Source organism: Thunnus thynnus, chromosome 1, assembly GCF_963924715.1.
Source record: "Thunnus thynnus chromosome 1, fThuThy2.1, whole genome shotgun sequence".
Classification (NCBI taxonomy): Eukaryota; Metazoa; Chordata; class Actinopteri; order Scombriformes; family Scombridae; genus Thunnus; species Thunnus thynnus.
The window spans coordinates 13,115,897-13,138,365 of record NC_089517.1 but is presented as its reverse complement, the minus strand read 5'-3'; the positions used below and the strand labels follow the sequence as shown (position 1 = coordinate 13,138,365).

The 22,469-nt window shown below is 37.8% G+C and overlaps 3 protein-coding genes across 6 annotated transcripts; 1 reads left to right on the top strand and 2 right to left on the bottom strand.

The window, feature by feature from the left end:
• Positions 1-1,512: 1,512 nt before the first annotated feature.
• On the bottom strand, positions 1,513-7,529 carry stk16 (serine/threonine kinase 16). The gene is made up of 8 exons (XM_067585687.1): positions 7,439-7,529; positions 6,976-7,100; positions 6,232-6,451; positions 6,012-6,145; positions 5,541-5,628; positions 4,549-4,677; positions 4,279-4,400; positions 1,513-3,813 (listed from the first exon to the last, which is right to left on the bottom strand). The coding sequence occupies exons 2-8, from the start codon at positions 7,059-7,061 to the stop codon at positions 3,675-3,677; spliced, it is 918 nt and encodes a 305-aa protein (XP_067441788.1). The 5' UTR covers positions 7,062-7,100; positions 7,439-7,529; the 3' UTR covers positions 1,513-3,674.
• LOC137180366 (PEST proteolytic signal-containing nuclear protein-like) lies at positions 7,529-12,174 on the top strand. 3 transcript variants are annotated; one of them, XM_067585704.1, is made up of 6 exons: positions 7,547-7,656; positions 8,308-8,534; positions 9,181-9,255; positions 9,342-9,397; positions 11,104-11,211; positions 11,317-12,174. In XM_067585704.1, exons 1-6 carry the CDS (start codon positions 7,611-7,613, stop codon positions 11,387-11,389), a joined length of 585 nt encoding a protein of 194 aa, XP_067441805.1. In that variant the 5' UTR covers positions 7,547-7,610; the 3' UTR covers positions 11,390-12,174. The 3 variants fall into 3 exon arrangements, with proteins under 3 accessions (XP_067441814.1, XP_067441805.1, XP_067441797.1); XM_067585696.1 differs by having other exon boundaries at positions 7,567-7,656; positions 8,305-8,534; XM_067585713.1 differs by having other exon boundaries at positions 7,529-7,656; positions 11,104-12,174.
• LOC137180337 (interleukin-18 receptor accessory protein-like) lies at positions 11,779-22,398 on the bottom strand. Of its 2 annotated transcripts, XM_067585669.1 has the most exons (12): positions 21,977-22,398; positions 21,670-21,847; positions 19,908-20,058; positions 19,663-19,828; positions 17,609-17,680; positions 16,293-16,422; positions 15,961-16,109; positions 15,367-15,504; positions 14,829-14,939; positions 14,594-14,734; positions 14,100-14,215; positions 11,779-12,962 (listed from the first exon to the last, which is right to left on the bottom strand). In XM_067585669.1, exons 1-12 carry the CDS (start codon positions 22,056-22,058, stop codon positions 12,723-12,725), a joined length of 1,674 nt encoding a protein of 557 aa, XP_067441770.1. In that variant the 5' UTR covers positions 22,059-22,398; the 3' UTR covers positions 11,779-12,722. The 2 variants fall into 2 exon arrangements, with proteins under 2 accessions (XP_067441770.1, XP_067441777.1); XM_067585676.1 differs by lacking the exon at positions 21,670-21,847 and having other exon boundaries at positions 21,977-22,393.
• Between the last annotated feature and the right edge of the window lie 71 nt (positions 22,399-22,469).

Genomic DNA, 22,469 nt, shown 5'->3' with positions numbered 1-22,469 from the left:
ATTTCCTCCCATTCAGCCCTTTGAACATCAGTGAGGTCAGGCACTGATGTTCGTGATAAGCCTGGCTCTCAGGAAACATTCTAATTCATCCCAAAGGTCTTGGATAGGACTGAGGTCAGAGCTCTGTGCAGAAAAGTCAAGTTCTTGTATATGAAACTGGGAAAGCCATTTCTTTATGGGCCTGGTTTTATGCATGGGGGCACTCTAAACTGGAGACAGCCTTCCGAATTGCACCCCAAATTGTTGGAGGACTGAAAGCGTACTATTGCCTAAAATATCATTGTAAGCGGCGGCTGCATTACGACTTTCCTTAAATGAAACTAATGAGTCTAGCCCCCCCCCCCCCAAAAAAAACTCCTCCTCCACCAAACTTTATAGTCACCACTATGCATTCAGGAAGGTAGCGTTCTCCTGGCATCTTTCAAACCAAGAGCCATCCATCAAACCGCCAGATAGTAAAGCATGATTCATCACTCCAACACGACAACATGTTTCTACAGCTTCAGCGTCCAATGGCGGTGTGTTTTACACCACTCCATTTGCAACTGCCATTGTGCATGGTGAACTTCATCTTGAGTATTCCTGCTCGGCCATGGAAATCCATTACATGAAGCTCCAGTCCAACAGCTCTGGTGTTGTTTCCCAATGTCAGAGTTCCAAGGCTGTTTGGTAGTTTGGTAGTCAAAGTTGAAACAGGACAAATTATTTTTACGTGTCTCCGCTCTCAGCAGTCCTATAAGCATGTGTAGCATACTAGCTGAGCTGTTGTGGCTCCTAGATATTTTCATTCTGTGACCGAGGCAACTGTAGCGGACAGTGGTGAAATTAAACTGAGTACATTTACTCAAGTACCGTATTTAATTATAAATTTTGCTTCAGAGCCTATGCACATAGCCACCATACGTAAGGTGTAGCCCCTTAACGCAGAGGTGTAAATGAAGCTTTATACTAATTATGTTACAGATTAAGATTTTGCTTATAAAACATAATTAGATGATAAAATATGATGCTCTGTTATAGATTACACTACCCAACGTACATGAAATAATTAAAATGAGCAACAGTAAAATGCTACTTACATATTAATGCATCAATAATATAATAGTATAACACTCAGGGGCCATTTATGAGCACATTCACTTTTTATACTTTAAAAACATTTAGCCAATACTACTTTATAGTACTAGTATGTTCACTTAAGTGACATTTTCAGTGCAGGACTGGAGTATTAATATTAATATTACAGCATTACAACCTTTCCTTAAGTAAAAGAAAGACAGAAATTTGATGAACTGACTTGTTAGAAAGACGGCATGTTATGACAGTGCCATGTTAAATTCACTGAGCTCTTCAGTACCACTCATTCAACTGCAAATGTTTGTCAATGGAAACTGCAGAGCTGTAAGCTTGATTTTATGCAGCTGGACCCACTAACTAGAAGCTGTGTCCAAATCATGAAGACTAGTTAGTAATTGCATTTGAGTATTGATTCAAATACTTTTCTTGATTGACGACCTTTAAATGCAGTTTTATTTCACAGACAATTGTATTAAAAACTGTGTACAGAGTGCTACATATTTTATATTTACTTATCCTTTTACTGTGCAGTGAATAAGGGATTAAACATACTTTAAACAGAATTTTCCATAATCAGATGACACACTCTTACTTACTGATATCTGTTAACTTCACCAATACTTAAAAAATGTCTTAGTTTACCAGCGTGACACCAGTATTTAATTTACAATGAACAAAAACACAAAACGTCATTTGACATATCCAAACGTTGCATTAAAATGATTATATACTTTAACTGTATGTCAATTACCATTTCAAGAATTTACTGCACAGGTTAACAGGGAATTGTTTTAGTTCTAATATGGTCCAATATCACAGCATTACAGAGTCACAAAAGCATTGTTCTTAACTTAAATGCCCAAAGTAGTATTTCATTTAACAATGGTTTTAAAAGGTACCATTTAGGTCTACTAGGAAAGACCACGTGACCCTTTGAGATGTGGGTAAACCCTGAGAGAACAAAAGTGTGTACCACATTCACACATGACAGGAAACCCAGGATTAAATACAAGCATGGCTGGAATGGAAAAATACTAGACCGTTTAAAAACAAAAATACAGTGAAAAGTGAAGTAAAAAGGTTAAACTGCAGTGGTAGATATGACGATGACTTTGACTTTCAGTTAATAAAAACATTTCTAAGTAATTCTAAGTAATTCCTTAAACTGATTAAAAGTTAATTTTATTATTGTTTAGGTGTAGCAGTAATACCGGACCCCTTTTCCATGAAGATTTTTCTTTTAGTGTAAGCGGATACTCTGCTGTGTTTTACAAAGAGCCCATTCACACATTATCAGCTGTACAAGACAGAACCATGATCACATTAATAAGTGGACTGTGATGGTGGAGCACCTCTGTGTGTTCAAAAGCAGCATTGCAGGAGAGAAGTGCACTGTCTCTCAACCTTTCCCCAGTAAAGACAAACAGCATGAGTGAAGGTGTGGAGAAAAGCTGAAGGCGACGCTGTACATTAATGATTACAGTACACATGTGTGGCCACAAGATGTTACACAGCCAAAACTCAGGAATCAAGAATAAAATAAAAGGAAATGGATCATATTCCTTCTTGGTAGGGAATGATGTCTGATATGTATTGAACTCAGGTAGCTTTCAACCACCGGAAAGTTTGGCAAAGCTTTTGTGTTATCCCTTTTCTTGCAAAAAAAATGCAAACTACAATAATAAGACAATTCATTTTTTAAAGGAATAGTTTGACATTTTGGGGAATTTGGCTTGTTTGCTCTCTTAAGAGATAGATGAGAAGATCGATACCACTCTCATGTTGGTAGGCTAAATATAAGTCCACAGCCAGCAGACAGTTAGCTTAGCTGAACATAAAGACTGGAAACAGAGAAACAGCTAGCCTGGCTCTGACCAAAGGTGACAAATTCACCTTCCAGCACCTCTAAAGTTCACTAATCACCATGTTTGTTTTAATCCGTACAAAAACTGCAGTGTAAAAACTACAATAATCTAATAAACCTGTTTACCATTTTTACACTTTGGTTTTTCTATGGATTTAACAAAGGTGATATAATGTGATAATTGGTGAGCTGTGAAGAGCTGGTAGGCAGATTTTGTTACCTTGGGACAAAGACAGATTAGCGGTTTCCGCATGTTTCCAGTCTTTGTTTAGCTAAGCTTACCAGCTGTTGGCTGTAGCTTTATAATCAGCTGACAGATATGAGAGTGGTTTCGATCTATCATCTCACATAACCCTTGGCAAGAAAGCAAATAAGTATTTTGTGTCAAACTTTTCCTTTAAAATTGCAAGGTGAAGCCACTTTATTTTCAGAAGCAACATTTGACCCTTGCCAAAAGCATCATATTGCAGAGTGAAACTACTTTTAAGGCCATTTTTGATCATTTTGTAAGCCTACAAGTCAACTGTGATACACTGGCTACATCAGATTATCCAAACTAAAAGCTGAAATTGTTGCCAAGCTCCCCAAGCTGAATTAAAGTCTGTACCTACCTAAGTTGTTACACAAGAAGTCAATAAATAAAAGAAATATTTTCACGTTAAAAATAAGAGACTTTCATTTAAGTGTGCAAAGGTCTTGTTCCAAGACCTGACATCTTGTGTACCGTGCAAGATCAGACCATGTTGGTCTGGGTGTTGGGGCTGCGACTCTGCAGGTCCTGTACCTGGTCAAGAACCCAGTTGATGTTTGGTCTCTCCTGGGGATTTGACACCATTATGGAGCTCAGCAGCAACTGCAGACCTTCAGAGTAACTGGGCACAAGATGTACAAACAGCAAATTAGTCCAACTAAAGTTAGATCTGTATTTTGTCACACAGAACTTCATAAATGACTTTTAAACTTAACCACAACCAGACATTATTAACACCAATCACAAAATAATGGCTGAGAATTTAAAGCAACAAGAAGTGAGGTTTCCAGGACAGAGCTGAGTTCATACATAATAAAAATAACCAAAACTAAATAATATACCCAATTAAATGTTTTCACATTAAATTTATGTTTAAAATCAAGACAAATAAACTCAATTCAGTTAATTATAGATGTAAGAAGTTACAACTGCTTACGTCTACTTCGGAACTGTAATTTTTTTTCCTTTCCCCAACAGAAAAACCAGTGGGAGTTTTTCCTTCCACTATACACACAGTAACAGAAACCAATACCTCAGAGGGAAACTTAATTCAAGTTACTCTGTGAATGTCTGAATGAAGACTGACCTGCAAGGCTGTGGGATGGACACAGGATTCTGGACAGCCAGGGCAACACTGTCCCCCTTCTGAAACACCAGGTCATAAGGCCCCTCCAACATCATCATACAGTAAAGCACACAGCCAAGTGACTAGAGGATTATGGGCAGATAGCAAAAAAAAAAAAGAGAGAAAAAGAAGTGGTGAGTGAATAACTGCATTTGAGGTTTCAGAATGCTACTGATGTCATTTAAGAAGACAATATACTAGCCAAAGGGGCTGAGGAATACAAGGCTTTACCCAGATGTCAGTGCGCTCGTCTACAATGCAGTGGCTCTCTACATTGAAGAGTTCTGGAGCCCTGTAGGAAATTGTGCATCGCTGGGCTGCCCAGTCCTGTATGGTCATGGCTTCTCTGGTGCCTCTAACCTGTAATTCAGTTACATCAAAATCATCATAGTGTAAGAATCGTTTGGAGGATGTAATGTTTAGAAGATAAGCCTTTACAGACAGCTGGAAAAACCCCAAACCTACACACTTTCTGGAAATATAAGTGATGCTTAAAAGTAGCTTAAAAGTATACTATGCAACAGACATTGTTGGAAGCATTTAAGAAACATGATGAGAAACTTTTTCCAGGGAACAAAAAAGCAAAGCAGATAATGAAGAAAACTGTGGGATTTATTTTGCTTTAGGACCAAGCCTGAGTATGTTCACTTGTTCTTCTGCTTGCTACATGCTCTGTTGTATTTCTGGCATTAAATAATTAAATTGTCATTAAAAATGTTATCTAGAGATAGAAATCTGGTTCTTCTTTCTAAAACAATGTGAAGTATGGTGATTTTTTTTTACTCTCAAAATATTATCTGCATAGGGACTTGAAAGTTTCCACGGAATGTTATGTTGTTGGTGGTTGGACATTACTCAATATTGGAAACTATTTCTTGTAGCTTACTTGGGTCTATTTGTCTTCATTTCAAGACCCCTTTCTTGCAACATAAGTTTCTGCTATAAAAGCAGACATATATTCAATTTCATACTAACAACTTATCAATATTAAAGCATTAATATTAAAAATAACTTTCACTAACCCTAACAGACAAAATAACAGAAGTGATGGTGACACTTTACTGTTTCCTCATACAGTAAAAACTGAACTTCACAAACCAAACAAACCAAAAAAGAACAGACTATGGGGATGTGACTGACCTCAGGTGTCAATCAATCGTATTTGGGCTTTGGTGTCTCAATAAAATCTAATCAGTAAAACCTTATAAACTCTGCACCCTTACCTCAATCCTGGCTCTGTTCATAGAGCCCAGGTCCATCAGCACTGGCTTGTCATCCTCATCCAGAAGCACATTCGTAGGCTTCAGATCTCTGACAAATCATATGTGATTAGATGTTTGCAATTTTGTTCATATAAAAATGCTGCACACAAAATATTTAATGATGGTTTGGCAAATTGTGGTATTTCATGAAGTAGACTAACACTACAGTTCGTAACTGGAATTTCAGATTTGTAAAATGTTGTTGCTAATTTATGGTTTATATTTTAACTGAGGGATAAATAAAAGCTGTGTGTATTTCTGTATATTAAAGTAGTTCATACTTAGATTTTAGGTCCTTTTTAATGATTATGCTGCACTATTAGGCAACTTGTGTGCCAGTAAAGAATGTAGCCAAGCCAGCACAAGAGTCTTTAGGCTAGTCCTAAACATGTAAATGTTTGTTGTTAATGTGTGTATGTGGAGAGAGATTACCTGTGTGCATAGCCTTTCTCATGAATGGTCTTTAGTCCAGAGCAGATGCCACGCAAGATTTGTAAAATCTGTTTTTCAGGCATTGAGCTCCCTTTGTCTCTGAGCTTCTCCAGAACAGACCACAGACTGCCCTTCTGTTCACACGAACAAAACAACATTTCAGAATCAAACCATTTCCCTCAAGGTTATTCTCATCATACAAACTGCGGTGCCAACTTACTCTTATGTAAGGCAGAAGTAACCAGGCTTCACTCTTGCCCCCACGTTCAACAAAGGTGTGCGCTACCAGGCTCAAGATATTGGGGTGATTAAACATTTGATGCATCTCCACCTCTGTCTGAGCCTCCTGACGCCCTTCACGGTCATGGCACAGGATCCTCTTCAGGGCATAGAAGTGACCATCCTTTACCCCCTCTACCAGATCAACATAACTAAAACCACTAAAGAGAGGACACATAGAGATTAAGATTTAGGGAGAAGCAAATGGGACTTTAAAGGCTAGCACCATTCAAATAATTTTGTTATTGTCAACAAATACCACACAAAGACCAAAACCAACAATGTATTAGTGCTTCTTCAATACTTTCTGACTTCCCCAGCCTGTCTGTGGCTCTAAGTCCAAAGCTCATTTGTTCCCACTGAATACGAAAATCTTTCAAAAACGGGCCATGTATATATACTTTCATTGTTTTCCAGTAGGCTAAATGAAACAGCTGAGCACTGTAGTTTTCAATAAATGTTTCTTATACAGGAGTAAATAGTGCATTTGTTGGGGACTATTTTCAACCGAGGTTGAGGCTAGAGGGTACTTAAAGCAGCAGGACAGAATATGATATTACCTACAATGCCTTTGTTCATTGTATTGAAAGAAAATGTCACCCAGTGACATTATTGGACAACAATTTGACAACAAAAATATAAAATATTACCAGACTCAACTTTAAAGGTCAAAACATTATCTTACCCCTCGTCTAATTTCTGGACAAAGTAGTATTTTTTGTTATCAATGGTGATGGAGCCACGGGAGCATATGCACAGGGTCTGTCCCATGTTGACTGGTACATTGTTCACCAACAAGCTTTTAAAGACCTGGGACAAATGAGTTATTTGAGAGACATCAGGAGAAGTACAGTGAGTAATGTTTGAATGTTATTTACAAGTTAAAATACTAATTATTGAAAGAAAACGGAGAGACATTGATCCATTACTGAAAAACATGTGTAACAAAGTGTCAGGCAACAAACGTTTACTGTTAATGTAACGTCACTAAAATCTAACGTAAGCATAGCAACTTTCAAGCTAACGTTACAACAGTCAAAATACACGATGTTAGGGTCTATTTTAATCACTTAGTAATCGTAAACAGTAAAAGTAAAAACTGCTATGATCTTAACATAAGAAATCGATGCTAGACTGGATGTCGTTACCTGTTCTTCTCAGCTAGCTTTCTGTTTACCAAGTTAGCTTGCTGCTGTCATATTTCGCCATTTTTCTTCTTCTCTTGTAAACAGTGTGAACGGAAGTAGCTTTACGTGCTCGTTTGGAGCGCAGCGCTTGAAGAGAACTAGCGGCAGGAGCTGATACTACACTGAAGAAATTATGGCGGATAACGAGCATAACAGAAGGGGTTGCACCGACGACGGAGGTGATATTTGTGCTATTTTAACGACTAAAATGTGATTGAGAAAGAAGTTGTATTTAGCGTTAGTCTGATTTGCTGCTTATCTATTACAACTGGCTCCAGAGGATATGTTCGCAAAACGTTACTAAGCTAACTTAATGTTAGCTACGTATCGCTAGCTAATGCTAATGCGAAGTAACTAACACTTTACTTAACATTGTATTACCTATTTAGATATGGGAAAGGGGTTGTCTTTAACTAACGTTACTGGGCTAAAGTAACTGCTAAATAAGCAAGCTAATACAGCAAAGACTTGCTTGCAGCAGATAGTCTATTTGATAGCGTAGCTAGTTTGCTAGTAGCGTTAGTCAACGTTAACTTGAGCTAGTGACGTTAGCTTATGTCAACACCATATGAATGAGCAGCAATTAAACCGTGCGTACAGTGCTTTCAGCTTAACTTAAACACTAATATTTAGGGGGGTTCTGCACGCACAGTTCCTGGGTGGACTTCTAGGTCAGTAACGTTAAATGTTTGAGTGGAACTTGCGTTACATTTGGTTCATTGACGGCTAGAAACGTAGAAACACAGGTAACGTTACAGGTGATAGCTTTATTATTCCTCAGTTCCCAGAAAACAGTTGTTCACCTTGGTGAGTTGTCTTGCCTCAAGCAGGGCCGCAGGAGGAGGGAGGCAGAGTGAAAACTAAGCCTGTCTCTTGTAGCACTGTGGGAGGAGGAACGACCGCAGTCAAACGCACATCCCAGCATCTCTCGTCTGAAGATGAGGATGAGTCCTCAGCAGACCCTCCAGCACCCTTCAAAGTTTCCAAAATAGGCTTTGGCATGAGCAGTCAGATGGGGAAGAAGGGCAACCCCATATCTATTAAGCTTGGAGCAACAGTGAGTGTGTAGTTAGCCATGCATATTAACTGCTTGAGCAGACTGTTTATGTTTTTAAAAAAGTATTGTATTTGATTTAATATTGGTGACTGTAACAAAGCTGGTGTTGAAACACAGATTGTTGCACCATTGATGCTACTAGAAGTGTAAATGGCGTAATACTCATGACATACTGCTCAGAGCGACCCAGAAAAGGATGTAGGCCAAAACCATTCACAGTATTTTCAGTGTTTGAGTGTTACCCTCATTGCAAGTGATTATTTTTTTAAGTCAGTTGATAGAATTAATTCTTTCGTCATTAATGAAGTAAAATGCCAAACATTTTCTGTTTAATTTTCTCAAATGTGAGGATTTGCAGCTTTTCTCACTATAATGCCTTTTTGTACATTGTGGGTTTTGATCATGCTAAAAAATCTATGTGAAATCGTCACTATGGGCTCCTGGAACATATTATGTTCATTTATATTCAAACAATATAAGTAAAATCATTGAAGAGAGGAACTAAAATGAAAATAGCTGTTAGTTGCATCCCTATAGTGCCTGTTTATAAACACGCTAGTAAGCAGAGTCAAAGAACTGTGATGCTGGCAGGTTTTGATGGTTTTATTTAAGTTTCCCTAAATCTTGTGTCCATAACCTGCCCTAGAAACCCAAAGAGCCTGTACCAGCACTTCCTCCAAAAAAGCCAGGGCTGGCGTCTGTCTTTAATGAGGATGATGATGTAAGTGCACACACACACTGTCGAGGTTGTACAAATGCATAAACAACAAATATACAGACTGACCGCAATGTTCTTTTGCTGCACAGAGTGAACCTGAGGAAATGCCTCCAGAGGCAAAGATGAGGATGAAAAACATTGGCAGGTATATACATACATACACAATTTACTTTATAAATGTTTCCTCGGCTTCTAATTTTATCTGACCTTATCATATGACCTGTTTTTACAGTGCTGCTTGAAAGTTTGTGAACTCTTTCCAATTTTCTCAATTTCTGCATAAATATGACCTAAAATGTGATCAGATTTCCATTCAAGCCCTAAAACTAGATAATGAGACATCAGTTAAACAAATGAGACAAAAACCTTGATCCAATGTCATATTTATGTGTGGCGAAGTATGTGAACCCCTTAGGATTATCAGTTTATTTGACGGGGAAATTAGAGTCAGGTGTTTCAATCAATGGGATGACGATCAAGTGTGACTCTGGGAGGCTGTGCCTTATTTAAAGAAGAGAAATATGGGTCTTCACTATCAAAGTCTGAGCTTCACGACACAGGTTTGTGGAAGTGTGTCATGGCTCAAACAAAGGAGATTTCTGAGGACCTTAAAAGAAGAGTTGTTGATGCTTAGCAGGCTGGAAAGGGTTACAAAACCATTTCTAAAGAGCTTGGACTCCACCAGTCGACTGTCAGGCAGATCATATACAAATTGAAGACATCCAACACCATTGTTACCTTCCCCATGAGTGGTCGAACAACAAAAATCACACCAAGAGCAGTCGTGTAATACTCCCAGAGGCCACAAGGGACCCCAGGGTAACATCTAGGAAACCGAAGGTCTCTCTTGTAGTGGCTACAGTCAGTGTAGCCCACCATCACTGTAGAACATTGAACATCAGTGGTGTGCATGGCAGGGTTGCAAGGAAAAAAGCCACTTCTCTCCAAACAGAACATTGCTGCCGTCTATGGTTTGCTCAAGACCATATGGATAAGCCAGAAGGTGATTGGAATAATGTTTTGTGGTTGTATGAGACTAAAGTTGAACCTTTTGGCTTGAATGAGAAGCATTATGTTTGGTGATGAGCAAACACTGCATTTCAGCATAAGAACCTTAACACATCTGTGAAACATGGTGGTGGTAGTATCATTGTTTGGGCTGCTTTGCTGCCTCTGAACCAGGACAACTTGCAATCATTGAAGGAGCTATTAGTTCTGAGTTGTATCAGCACATTCTATATGAAAATGTATCCATCTGTGAACTGAAACTAAACAAAAAGTAGGTCATGCAGTAAGACAACAACCCTAAACACATGAATCGATCTACCACAGAATGGTTAGAGCAGAAAAAGATAATGTTTTGCAATGGCCAAGTCAAAGCCCTGACCTAAATACTATAGCAATGCTGTGGAAGGACCTGAAGCGGCACTTGATGCAAAGAAGCCCACCAACATCCCCAAGTTGAGAGTGTTCTATAAGGAGGAATGGGCTAAAATTCCTCTAAGCTTGATGCGCTGATAAACAGTTACTGGAAACGTTTGGTTGAAGTTATTGCTGCAAGAGGGGGTCACACCAGTAACTGAAAGCAAGGGTTCTCATACTTTTGCCTCCCACAAATATGTAAGATTGGATAATTTTCCTCAATAAATAAATGAAAAGGGTTTTTTTTTGTTTGTCTCATTTGTTTAATTGGGTTCACTATATCTAGTTTTAGGACTTGTGTAAATATCTGATTACGTTTTAGGTCATATTTATGCAGAAATACAGAAAATTCTAAAGGATTCACAAACTTTCAAACAGCACTTGAAATTTGTACTTGAGTTTGAAAAAAGTATTCTGACATCTTTTCAGGGAGACGCCAACATCTGCAGGACCTAATTCCTTCAACAAGGGCAAGCAGGGCTTCTCTGATCATCAAAAACTTTGGGAGAGGAAGCTGAAGGCCCAAGCAGACAAATTGTAAATTAATATCACAGTTTTTGTCACTAATGGATAATTTTGTATAGGTTAAACCATGCCAGAGATATCTATGAAGGCTCAAATGATTCCTCTCTGTACCCTTAGTTTTGACAACTTCCCAGCTTTGTGGACATGCAATGAAGAATACTTTAAGCCCTCTGTGATTCTCAGTGACTGAACTCATGTTTACATGTCTAACCACTACCGGCTGAGAGGTACCAGAGTGTCGAACCTCTGTGATGAGAGGTGCAGAGTTGGGTAATGGAGAGATGAGACGAATAAATTAGCCAGAATATTGTTTAAACTGTGTTTGCTACAGGTGGTTTCTGCTGGCTAATCAGAAAATCTTGCATCTTAGAGCTCCCACTTCCCTTTTTTTTGTCATGTTTGTTCTTATCTGAACCTGGTTAGGTGTGGCCATGGGCAAGCTTATCTAATTGTGTAAAAATGTACATAGAAGTGTGATAATATTTTATTTTTAAATTCTCAGATAAGTGTGATGTTATGTTAACTTGTGTGTGATGCTTTTTTTGTTTCATTTAGTTTCTCAGCATCAGTATGAAACCCTTTGTTTTCACCAGCCGTGCCACCTTATAGACAGTCTTTGGTTTGTTTTTATGTTTTTTTTTTTAGCGTTGTGTCAGTATTTCTGCATTTGCTTACGCAACACTGTATTTCTTTATGCTTCACTGAATCTTGCAAACTTAGAAATGTGGCTGTGTTTATGTTCACAACAGAAAGACTGATATGTTTTAGTGTGAAAACCAGAATCATACATGACATGGCCACCACCTCCACCTCTTTTTGGAAAATCCCTGTACTCAAAAATATACCTATTACCTAACTGTTGCACATGTTTCCCCAAATGAAATATATTAATATTCACTGCAATACCCTGTTTTATTAGACAGAACTCGTTGAATACATATTTAATATCCAATCAAATAAACATTTTGGATGATATGTATTGTGTCAAATGTTTGCTCCTGACATGTTTCTTGTAACAGAATACATGAACTACACTTCACAATGTGATTTTCTTGCATTTAAACTGATAGACAAACAGCTATATGAAGGGTAAATTTTTCAAGTTTAACTGGAAATAACATTGCATTGTCTTTCCTACATTTTGTTGCTTATCAGTGCACTAGTCTACATGTTATTTTTTCTTTATTTCTTTGTTTTTGTCCAACAATGTACAGCTGAGAAGTCATTGATTATATTGCACTATTTAACACAGTGTATTGGGGACACAGATAGAAATTAAGAGTCAGACTACACACCGCTACTGGATTGTGAGAATGGCTCAAATGGTGACAATTTTTTTCCTACTTCTGAAAATGAAACATGATTGGGTACCCTTCCTGTCATGGAAATTTCCTTGATACATTTGTGCATTCATAACACATGGCTGCTAACAGTTTCAGTGAAGAGTGGGATAACACAAACCAAATCTATCAAAATACTGTGCATCATGTTAGTTAAAACATGTTGTTTTTGTAAGAGTTCAATCATTGGTTCTGCATGAGTGAAACCAGCTTTACTCTGTGATTGGGCATGGCCTTTTTCAGTGATCTCCAGAAGTTGCTGGTTGCACTTGCAGGCTTGCCTGAGGTCCAGTCCAGACTGGGTAGCACCTTCAAGGCCCTTTGGACCACTGAAGGCAGCGGCGGGTCTGGCTGGACGAGGGATTTTGAAGTTCTGTTGGTCCATATTAGCAGGAGTTTGAGGGCAGAGTTATGCAGCAAAGCCTGAAGATGTGGACCAAATATAAAATTATTAATGAATTGTGTTTTTTTAGTTAACAAAAGCAGGTTAAATGATTTCACATTTCAAACTGATTATGAAATATCATGAAAGAAAAATGTAACCACTTAAAAGTTGCACTGAATCACTAGTGATTTTGCATCTGGCATGCTTATGTTGAGAGATTTTCCTGTCCTTCACACATCTAAGGTTTCAGTTTGAGTCAATAAAGTGATACATTTAAACCAATTTGGTTTGGTTTCTGATAATAAAATGGCTACAGGATATGTTTTAGTCATATTACCTCATTACTAAAAAAAGCTGAAAATAGACTGGATGTAGAAAAAAATAATCAGAAAAGTTTGGGTAATGTAGGAAAGTATCAGTTTCAAAGTATATGCAACTGGAAGTTAATGGGCTAAACATGTAAATCCTCTAATGTTGTTTGTGTTACCATTAAGTAATGACAGGTATGTCTACTTATCCGTTAACTTTTAAGGTATCCACAAAATGTCTAGTTTTTCAGTTGTGCATGCTAGGTCAGTTGGTCCAGAGTGAAATATCTCAACAACTATTTGAATGATTGCCATGACATTTTGTACACACATAGCCCCCTAAGAACAAATTCTTCTGACTTTGGTGATCCTGTGATTTTTCCTTCTAGCACCACCATCAGGTTGACATTTGTGGTTCAGAGTGAAATACATCTGCAACTATTGGATGGATTGCCACGGAAATTTGCAACGGACAATAAAAGACTATAGATAAATTCTAATGACTCAACATCTAATTGATGGATTGGCAGCAAATAAGGTACAGCTAATCATGGTTCCCAGGGTATGAATTGTGAACATTTGCCCTGACTTTTCATCTTGCATCCAATACTTTTTACAATCATATACCTGCAAAACCTGACATTCTGTACTTTGTGCTTAGTTCTAATTAGCAAATGCTGGCATGCAAACATGGTAAACTGAGATGGTAAACATTGTATCTGCTAAACATGAACATGCTAGCTTTATCATTAGTGAGCATACTAACGTGCTGATGTGAGCTTCTAGCTCAGAGCATTACCTTACACACCCAGAGGCATGGCTGTGTGGCTTTCACACTACACTACTTTCTGTGAAATGTAGGCCTACCTGAACTCCTGATTCCAGTACAAACACAGCATTGCTGTTGGAGAGGTAGTCATCTGACAGGAGACAAATGAGCATTTTGCTTCTCTGTATTGCGTGGACCACATCATTTGTATATGCTGCAATAAAAAAAGGAAACTATCAGAAATCTTTGCAGTCAACACACACACACACACACGTTTGTCTTTATATCCTTGTGAGGACACTCATTGACATAATGCATTCCCTAGCCCCTTAGCCTAACCATCACAACTTAATGCCTAAACCTAACCTTTACCCCAAACTGAACCTAAACCCAATTCTAACCTTAACCTTAAAACCAAATCTTAACCCTCAAATTGCTCTTTGAAGTTGTGAGGACCGGCCAAAATGTCCTCACAACACAGAAATGTCCTCACAATGCTGGTTTTCAAATGAAAGAAAGACATACACACACACACGCATGCACGCACACGTGCACACACACATGCGCACATACAAAGAGCTGATCCTCTGACCTCCTCCAGGAAGCACATCCCTCTCCAGCAGACAGAGGCGATACCCCCACCGGTCCTCTAACACTTGGGGGAGTAGCACCTCTAGTGCCCTATGGGTGTTCCCCTCCTCTGTGTTTAGCGGGTCCAGGCTGGACAGACATTCTGCCAATATAAGGTATAGTTAATTTTCTTTACTAGAGCAGTGACATGAAAATAAAATAGGTAAAGTTATAATACACTGAGCACATTGGCCCACCTTTCACATCACTGTCAGGTCTTGATGGGGAGGAAAGGGTCAAACCTCCCTCCACTTCTGCTGATGGAGGACTCAGCACATATGACAGAAACACATCAAACTCTTTCTCATCTGATTGGTTGTGTTAGAGGGGAAAGACAATTTTGACATGAAAACATTATACATTTAAATCTGGGTTCTTAAATGTATTTTGTTTATGCAGTTGTTGAACTAGTGATAAGATTAGTTATCTTATTTGTCACTTTGGTTTTTGAGACTACTACAAGTACAATATTATAAGATTATTCACCACAAATTAAAGGTATAGAATGTTTTAATTGTGTTTTAATAGTGCAATTCTTTGTAGGATGAATTCAATTGAAACCAATGCTGTCATTGATACCCTTGTGAAAAAATTCTTCCTGTTGTGGTATAGATTTATCAAGAAATTAAACCACATCCTGTGAAGATGGCTGCAGTCAAGATGCTAGAGTCTCTGTGCCTGCAAGCAAGCTAACTTTGTGTGTTTCTGTGGCCATGTGTGGGTTTGCATTCTGACCTCCATCGAGTTTTCCGCGTTGAAAATGGGATTTGTAGATTACTTGTACTTCCAGCCATTTCACACGCAAAATGATTCCCAACCCAGCTACCAGCAGCAAAGACGCAATAGGATAGCCAACCAGTGATGGCCATTTTACTGAAATTCAGTCCAACATACACTCATTAGATTGTATTATGCCTTTAAAGCAGCAATAATTGATCTTTTGATTATTTTGGAGCAACAGACACAAGCTGTAAACACAAAACTAACAGTATCACCTTATGAAATTTATATGGCAAACTTGATAGCAAACAAATGCCTATTTACACATACTTTAAATTCTGCTTTGGTCACTACAAACCCCTTTTAGCTGCTAAACACTCCACCATGTCCACCAGCAGCAGAGGCTTTGATTGCCTCACCTCCTACCTGTACTCCTGTGGTGTATTGTCAGATTTTACTGTAATTATTACATATTATGCTATAATACATAATTCAATCTGGTATAATCATTTTAACTGTAATATAACAACGTTATGACAAAGTACAGTATTTTAAGGCTACAGTTTGGATAAATCAAAGACGTGAAGGTAACAATAGAAATAAAGGTACCTTCAGTTTTGAGCTTGACAGTGGCACTTATGGTGTTGACAGTATTCCTTGCGATACAGGTATATCTGTGGTTCAAGTGTAGTGGAGTCACCTCATTTATGATGGCTGTCTGTATGACCACATACTCTTCAAATGACACTCTGTTCTGTCTGAATCAGAGAAAAAAATGTCAGCTCCTCTGTATCCTAATGAAAACTTCAAGCAAACCAATCATCACGTTTACATCTCGGATTTTACAAAATCCTAACAAGCAAACACTCGCATTGCATAATGAAAGACAGTTATTTTCTGGAAAAAACAAACATTGACTGCAAGCGACTGTAGTGACTCACTGTTGGCTCTGCATGTGTAGTAGAGTCATATTCTCCATGCTGCCACTGTAATTCACGTACCACTGCACCTCCGGCAAAAACTTTATCTCAAAAGGAAAATATACCTCACATGTCAGATTGTGAGGCTGGCCTGGAATGAGTAAAAAACATGGCCATTAAAATCTAACCCATTATGTTTTTCATACCAGTTTGGAAGATGCACATACAAGCCATTCAAACAAGACCATCATTATCAGGGCTGTTTCAGGTATGCTGGTATAACCTGCAGCAATATGTTGAGCATTAGCACAGGTTCACAATTTTTCATTTGTGTCTTATAACAATAGTCAGGTCTCAAAATGAATATTGGAATATGTTTTTCTTGCCATAATCATTCCTCCTGTGCATACTGACCATTAGAAGATCCTTTCATGATGCACTTACAATGTAAGTGATGGGGGCCAAAACCTACAAGCCTTCATCTGTGCAAAAATGTAGTTAAAAGTTTATTTGAAACTAATATGAGGCCTCAGCCATCCAAATTAGTCAAATGAAATAGATATCTTTCAACGTTACAGTCCCTTTAGTGCCAAAGTCCCTCTTTTTGTTACTATACTTCCACCGCAGCTCAACAGGGAAACACTGTCTGAGGAAACACAAAGCTTTAATATACTCTATACTCCATACTCAGAGCATCCAATATTTTTACTCTGATGCCATCTATTTATTTACTTATATACTGGTTCTTTCATCTACTGAAAATTCCTAATCTACAGTAGTTTTTTTGTCTTTTGTTTTACCTTATATCTCTATATTCTTTATCTTATTGTTACTGTGTATAATTACTTTTGCCTGCGGTATTGTCCCGAGCCTCATCTTAAGCATTTCATTGTTCCTGTGTTGTTCTCCACAAATAACGAATAATAAAGTTGAATTTTAAAAGTCAACATCTACAACCAGCCAACATTAGAATCATATGTCAGATAGTTTTGAAAGCTGCCCCAGAGCCAAATCGGTTCTGAATTAGTACATACAGTACTATAACTTAAATAACTTTGAATAGGCAAATGACTCTCCAATCACTTGTTAGTTATCAACAAGTGAGTGTCAGCAAACAACCAGAGCTCATGAACACTGGAATGTCTGCTGTATGCAATGTTTTCCGGCTGATTACGGCTTTAATTTGACACCATGAATGCTAGACAGCACATTTTCCTTTGGGATAACTACTTGGAAGTCACGAGTAAGATTTCTTTCACTCACATGGCTGATATGGATCTGAAAAAGCTGTTAACTCTGATAGCTGTATATATCAGTATACATTTGGATATACTTACCAAGCTGCACTACTTCTGTCATGTTGTCAGCAGGATGCGCAATACTTGGACGGTATGTTGCGTTCTCACGTGCTGATAGGACATGGGAAATAAAGTCACATATATTTTTCTTTATTATGTCTAGTTTACGGGGTGTCTGAAAAGACATGATGTATAAATCAGATCTGAACTGTGATTCGACTCTTGGCCTCACCAATATGTAAGTAAAACCATTTTAGATGATGAGAGGAATCAAGGGACTCAATTTGAAATGAAAAAAAGAATGGCTTTATGCTATTTGCAATTGATTAAAAGACTAACCCTGTTATGGACTTGTGACCTGTTCAACTTTAATGAAACAAAAATAAGACATATCTAACACGGTCTATTTTTCCTCCAAGGGAATATAAATCCACACTAGATGCCACAATATACACACACATAAGCGCAGTGGAACAGTAACACCATGTTTTTCTGACACTGGCCTCTCCAGGAAAATACCTAAAACAGCCGTTCATTCAGTGCAAACAGGAAACACTGTGACAGACATGTAATTTATTTTGTTTTTATGGTATGATGACTTGTTGGCTTATTCAATGGTTAACCTACAAGTTACTATTGTATAGAAATGCAGGATTTTCTTGTTTAAAAGTGGTTACCAATTTCAAAAAAATTTGCAATTGCAAGACCACTAAAGAAGAAGTACTCTTGCAATATTCTTTGATAGTTTTTGTTATTTGGCAATCTGCCAGAGCTCTTTAAAAACAGGATTTTCTATCATTTCATCATTCCATCATTTTACAGCAGTCCTTTGGTTTATGAGATATCTAGCTTGAAGGTATTATCCAAAATGATCTTGAACATGCGTTCTTGTATCAGAGCAATAATTGCAGTAACCACATGACTGCCAACCACCAACTGTGAACGAAGCCCGTTGGTTTTTGGGTTTGCAGCAAGATATGAACCAACGTTGTGTCTGAGTGTTCACAGGAGGTGAAGATAAAAATTCTCACGGTGGGGAATGACAGTATGGTGTATACTACAATCGCATTTTGTTTCAACTGATTAAAAGGGTATATTTTTTTTAAGGTGTTTGGAATGACAACATTTTACATGGAGGAAAGAAAGTGAAATGTAGGCATACCCTATTTTATCTATATCTTTACTGCAATCATTGCTCAAATCTACAAAAGTAACTTTGTCTTGAATTCCTGAGAAAATTATGTTTAAAATGTTTAAATACTGGTGAAAGAACAAATATATCTTCTTCTGACCCAGATCAAACCAATATGATCAATATACGGTATATATCTTTTTAAATTCACAATTTTGTTTAACAATGGTTGTTTTGACAAAGATTGCAGACATATTAATGTCTCTGAGTACTTTACAAGAAATGTGTGATAGACAATTTTAAAATCAGGTTAAGTGTAATTCCTGATCCTGAAGTAGTTAGTTTCTTATATTTTATTTAATTTTATTGAGTGACTTGGGTCCTGTCATCTGTGAAATCATGGCAGAGGAAAATACAGGTTTTTATTAAAATTGAATAACAGGACAAACATCTTAGTTGAGTGTGTTATCATGCTAACATTTGCTAATTAGCACTCAACAACTAAGGCTGATAGGAATATCATTGTAATTTTGCAGGTATTTGGTCATAAACCAAAGTATTGAACAATTAAAAATTTGACCTAATGGTGGGGCTAAACAAAAAGTTCACCAAAGTTATTAAAATCATTCTGTGAGGAACCTGTCTATACAGAATTTCATGCCACCCATCCAATAGTTGTGGAAACTAACAGGATTCATCTTCTGATTACCATAAATGTTTGGTACAGACAAACAGACAAATGGACCAACAATGTGACCATTAGACTGACATTAGGAGCCCTAAAATGGATGGTGGTGTGAACACACTTTCTATTTTTGCCTATGGACTGTATAAGTTGTTATGGTATAAGTATGGAGAAAATACCACAAATCTTTTTCCATTATTTTCATATATCAAGACGCTAAGTCATGTATTATTAATTTCTTTAACCTCAACGAATACAAACACACACAGCACTTACGTATGCTTGTGACATTAACAGCCCTCCTGAAAGTCCACGTGACTCCTTGCTCAGTTATCAGTCTATCACAGAAATATACACCTGTGTCATGGTAACTGACTTTGGCGAAAATTAACTCGCCGTTCTCCATACTGCAGAGTCTACTCCTACACAGAGTGTTGTTACCCTGTAAGAAAACACAGTTGTGATTTCACTGTGATTTAGATCTTCTGAAATGGAAACTCTTGTTCATGTGTATACCTCACCTTGTACCAGCTGACGTCTGTGCTGTAACAGTTGAGACCTGGGCAGGGAATCTTGCCACCTTTACTCGCAACCAGCATTATACTGCTGTCCTCAGGCTCAGGGCATTGCAGACTGGTTTTCTCCAACACCTGCAGATGAAACTTGCTGCCACTGGACAGCAGAGACCTGCAAACTTAATAGAAGTCTATACACATCAAAAAACTTTACAAATTGGCATTGTTTATACTAAAATAGGTTTTAAAGTTGTTCCACATTAATAATTTATTAAGGCTTTACAGAAAAATAGTTAATTATTTTCAGTTGTTTTTTCTTTTAGGTTTTTTGTTATTGGTTAGTTTGTGCTAATAACCATTTATTAATGAGCTTATTTAAGTAAAAATATGATAATTAAATTTAAACCTCAATCTGCAATTGGTGAATTTCCAGTATTAACTTTTCATACAAAAATGTGCTCCAAAGCTCAGCTGAAGTTTAAATGAGTCTTCAACAATGTGAGGTAGTTAAATGAAGTGTGCATCTGCAGAAGTTATTCTCTTTTAGCACAAAATGACAGCCACTGTCTTCATGATGATCCTTGCAGAGGAATTATAACACAAAGAGGAAATTCTGGACCAAAAACATGGTAACTTTGGAAGATGCCCACTGTTTTGTTTATGGAATGCATTTTTGCATACATTAACAGTCAAAAGTTTAGACACACTTTCTCATTCAAGTGAATGGGAAGGTGTGTCCAAACTTTTAACTGGTTCTGTAACTGTTGATTTTGTCCCTTATTTCTTGTTAGGGAAGGGATCTCTTCATGCCCAGTATGTTGACATGTTCCGAAGGCAAGGGTTACGGTAATTTGATTAGAAACAGCTCCAAACACTAGCAACAGCTGTCACATTTTCAGTCTCAGGAGAGCAGTTCCTTGTAAGGCATTTGCTAGCTGCGCATTTGTTAGCATGTTGTGCTACATATCACAACCTCTTGACTTTGTGCTACATTGTAAATTTCACTAAATACAAAATCAAGAGGTTGTGATATATAGCACAGCAAGCTAGCGAAGCACTGTTAAGCTTCATTTATAGCCCCACGCGAACACATGCACGGACAGCTATAGACACCACAGATGGGTAGTTGTTCTGTTTATACTGTCTAATATTTATACGCGTTCCACGCATTTGCAGTAGATCAGGATACAGATACAGGGAGACAGCGTTGTGACCATGCGGACTGGGGTGGACAGGTCCGTCTGGACACAACAAATTGTAGGTACACGGATGTCCGCACAGAGCCTACACATACACCCTCTGATGATGAAATTTATGTCAGGTGGACCCTACGGACCCTCGCGGAAAGTATCATTTCAGTTTTACATGGAATTACTCTCCTTGGAGTGAAAATGTCAGAGCCAAGGACCATGTCACCTAGTGCAACAGTGTGGCTTATTGACGTGTTATTAACAGTTTTTGGACAACAATGGAGGTCTATGACACAGAGGAATATATCAGGCTTTGGATCGGACAATACTTGTAAGTAGGATCATTTCATTGTGGGTTTGGCTCCGCACATGAGATTTGTTGACAATAAGAAAAAAATAGAAAATCACCAGCTTTATCCTTAAATGAATATACCATATTATAAAGTGATACTGTTCTACCTCAACAAATTCTGCATTACTTTCTCCACTGCAACATTACAATATAAAATTTACAAATTTAATAAGAAGCATTAAATAGAGCAGAGGTAAAGACAAGGATAAGACACATCATTATTTACCCTGGATGGCATGTATAATTTCCAGAATGCTTTGCTTCAGTTAAGTACTGACTCCCACAGTCATAGGATACACCTTTATTTCCCTCTTCTTCAATCTTGGAGCACATCTCGCACGGCATCATAAAAATTTCCCCCTTCACCACTCTGTAGTGCTGATGTGTAATATTCTGCTGAAGACCTAGAGACAGTTGATGAGTTTTCTGTTTTATTTTAACTGAACAGTCCAAACAGATCTGAGACACCATTAATAATTACATACGTGCTTCCTTTCAAACACATACACACAGTTTGTTTTTAAATCAAATACCTCTTATTTTATGATTTCCAACGCAGCATCCCACCAAGACAGTAGGAATGATTAAAAAAAGCACAACGTATCCAGTTTGCATTCTGTGTCTCTAGATCTGTTAGAATGGCGCGTTCTTTTCAGTCATGATGTTGATGAAATACGTCTTCTTCACATTTCAACATTTCCTCTGATGCGTAAACAGAAGTGGAGTTCTTGGTATTTCCTCTGTGTTCTCCATTTACGTTACTCTTGTGTGGTTACGCTTGAGATGTGACTTTTTCACACATGTATGTATCAAACAGCACATAGCAGTGTACGGCTTCCTGTTTTGAAACATGATTTCACTGGAACCTGCCCAAATATTGCGTTCCGGTTAGTTGTTAGCCACTTCCTATGTTAGTGGCAAGAAGAGCATAGTTGTGTTACATTTATTGTATGTTTTACGTAAGAGGAAGGTAAATGTAAAAGGAGACATTGACACTAAAGATAATAAAGATCAACACACATTTAG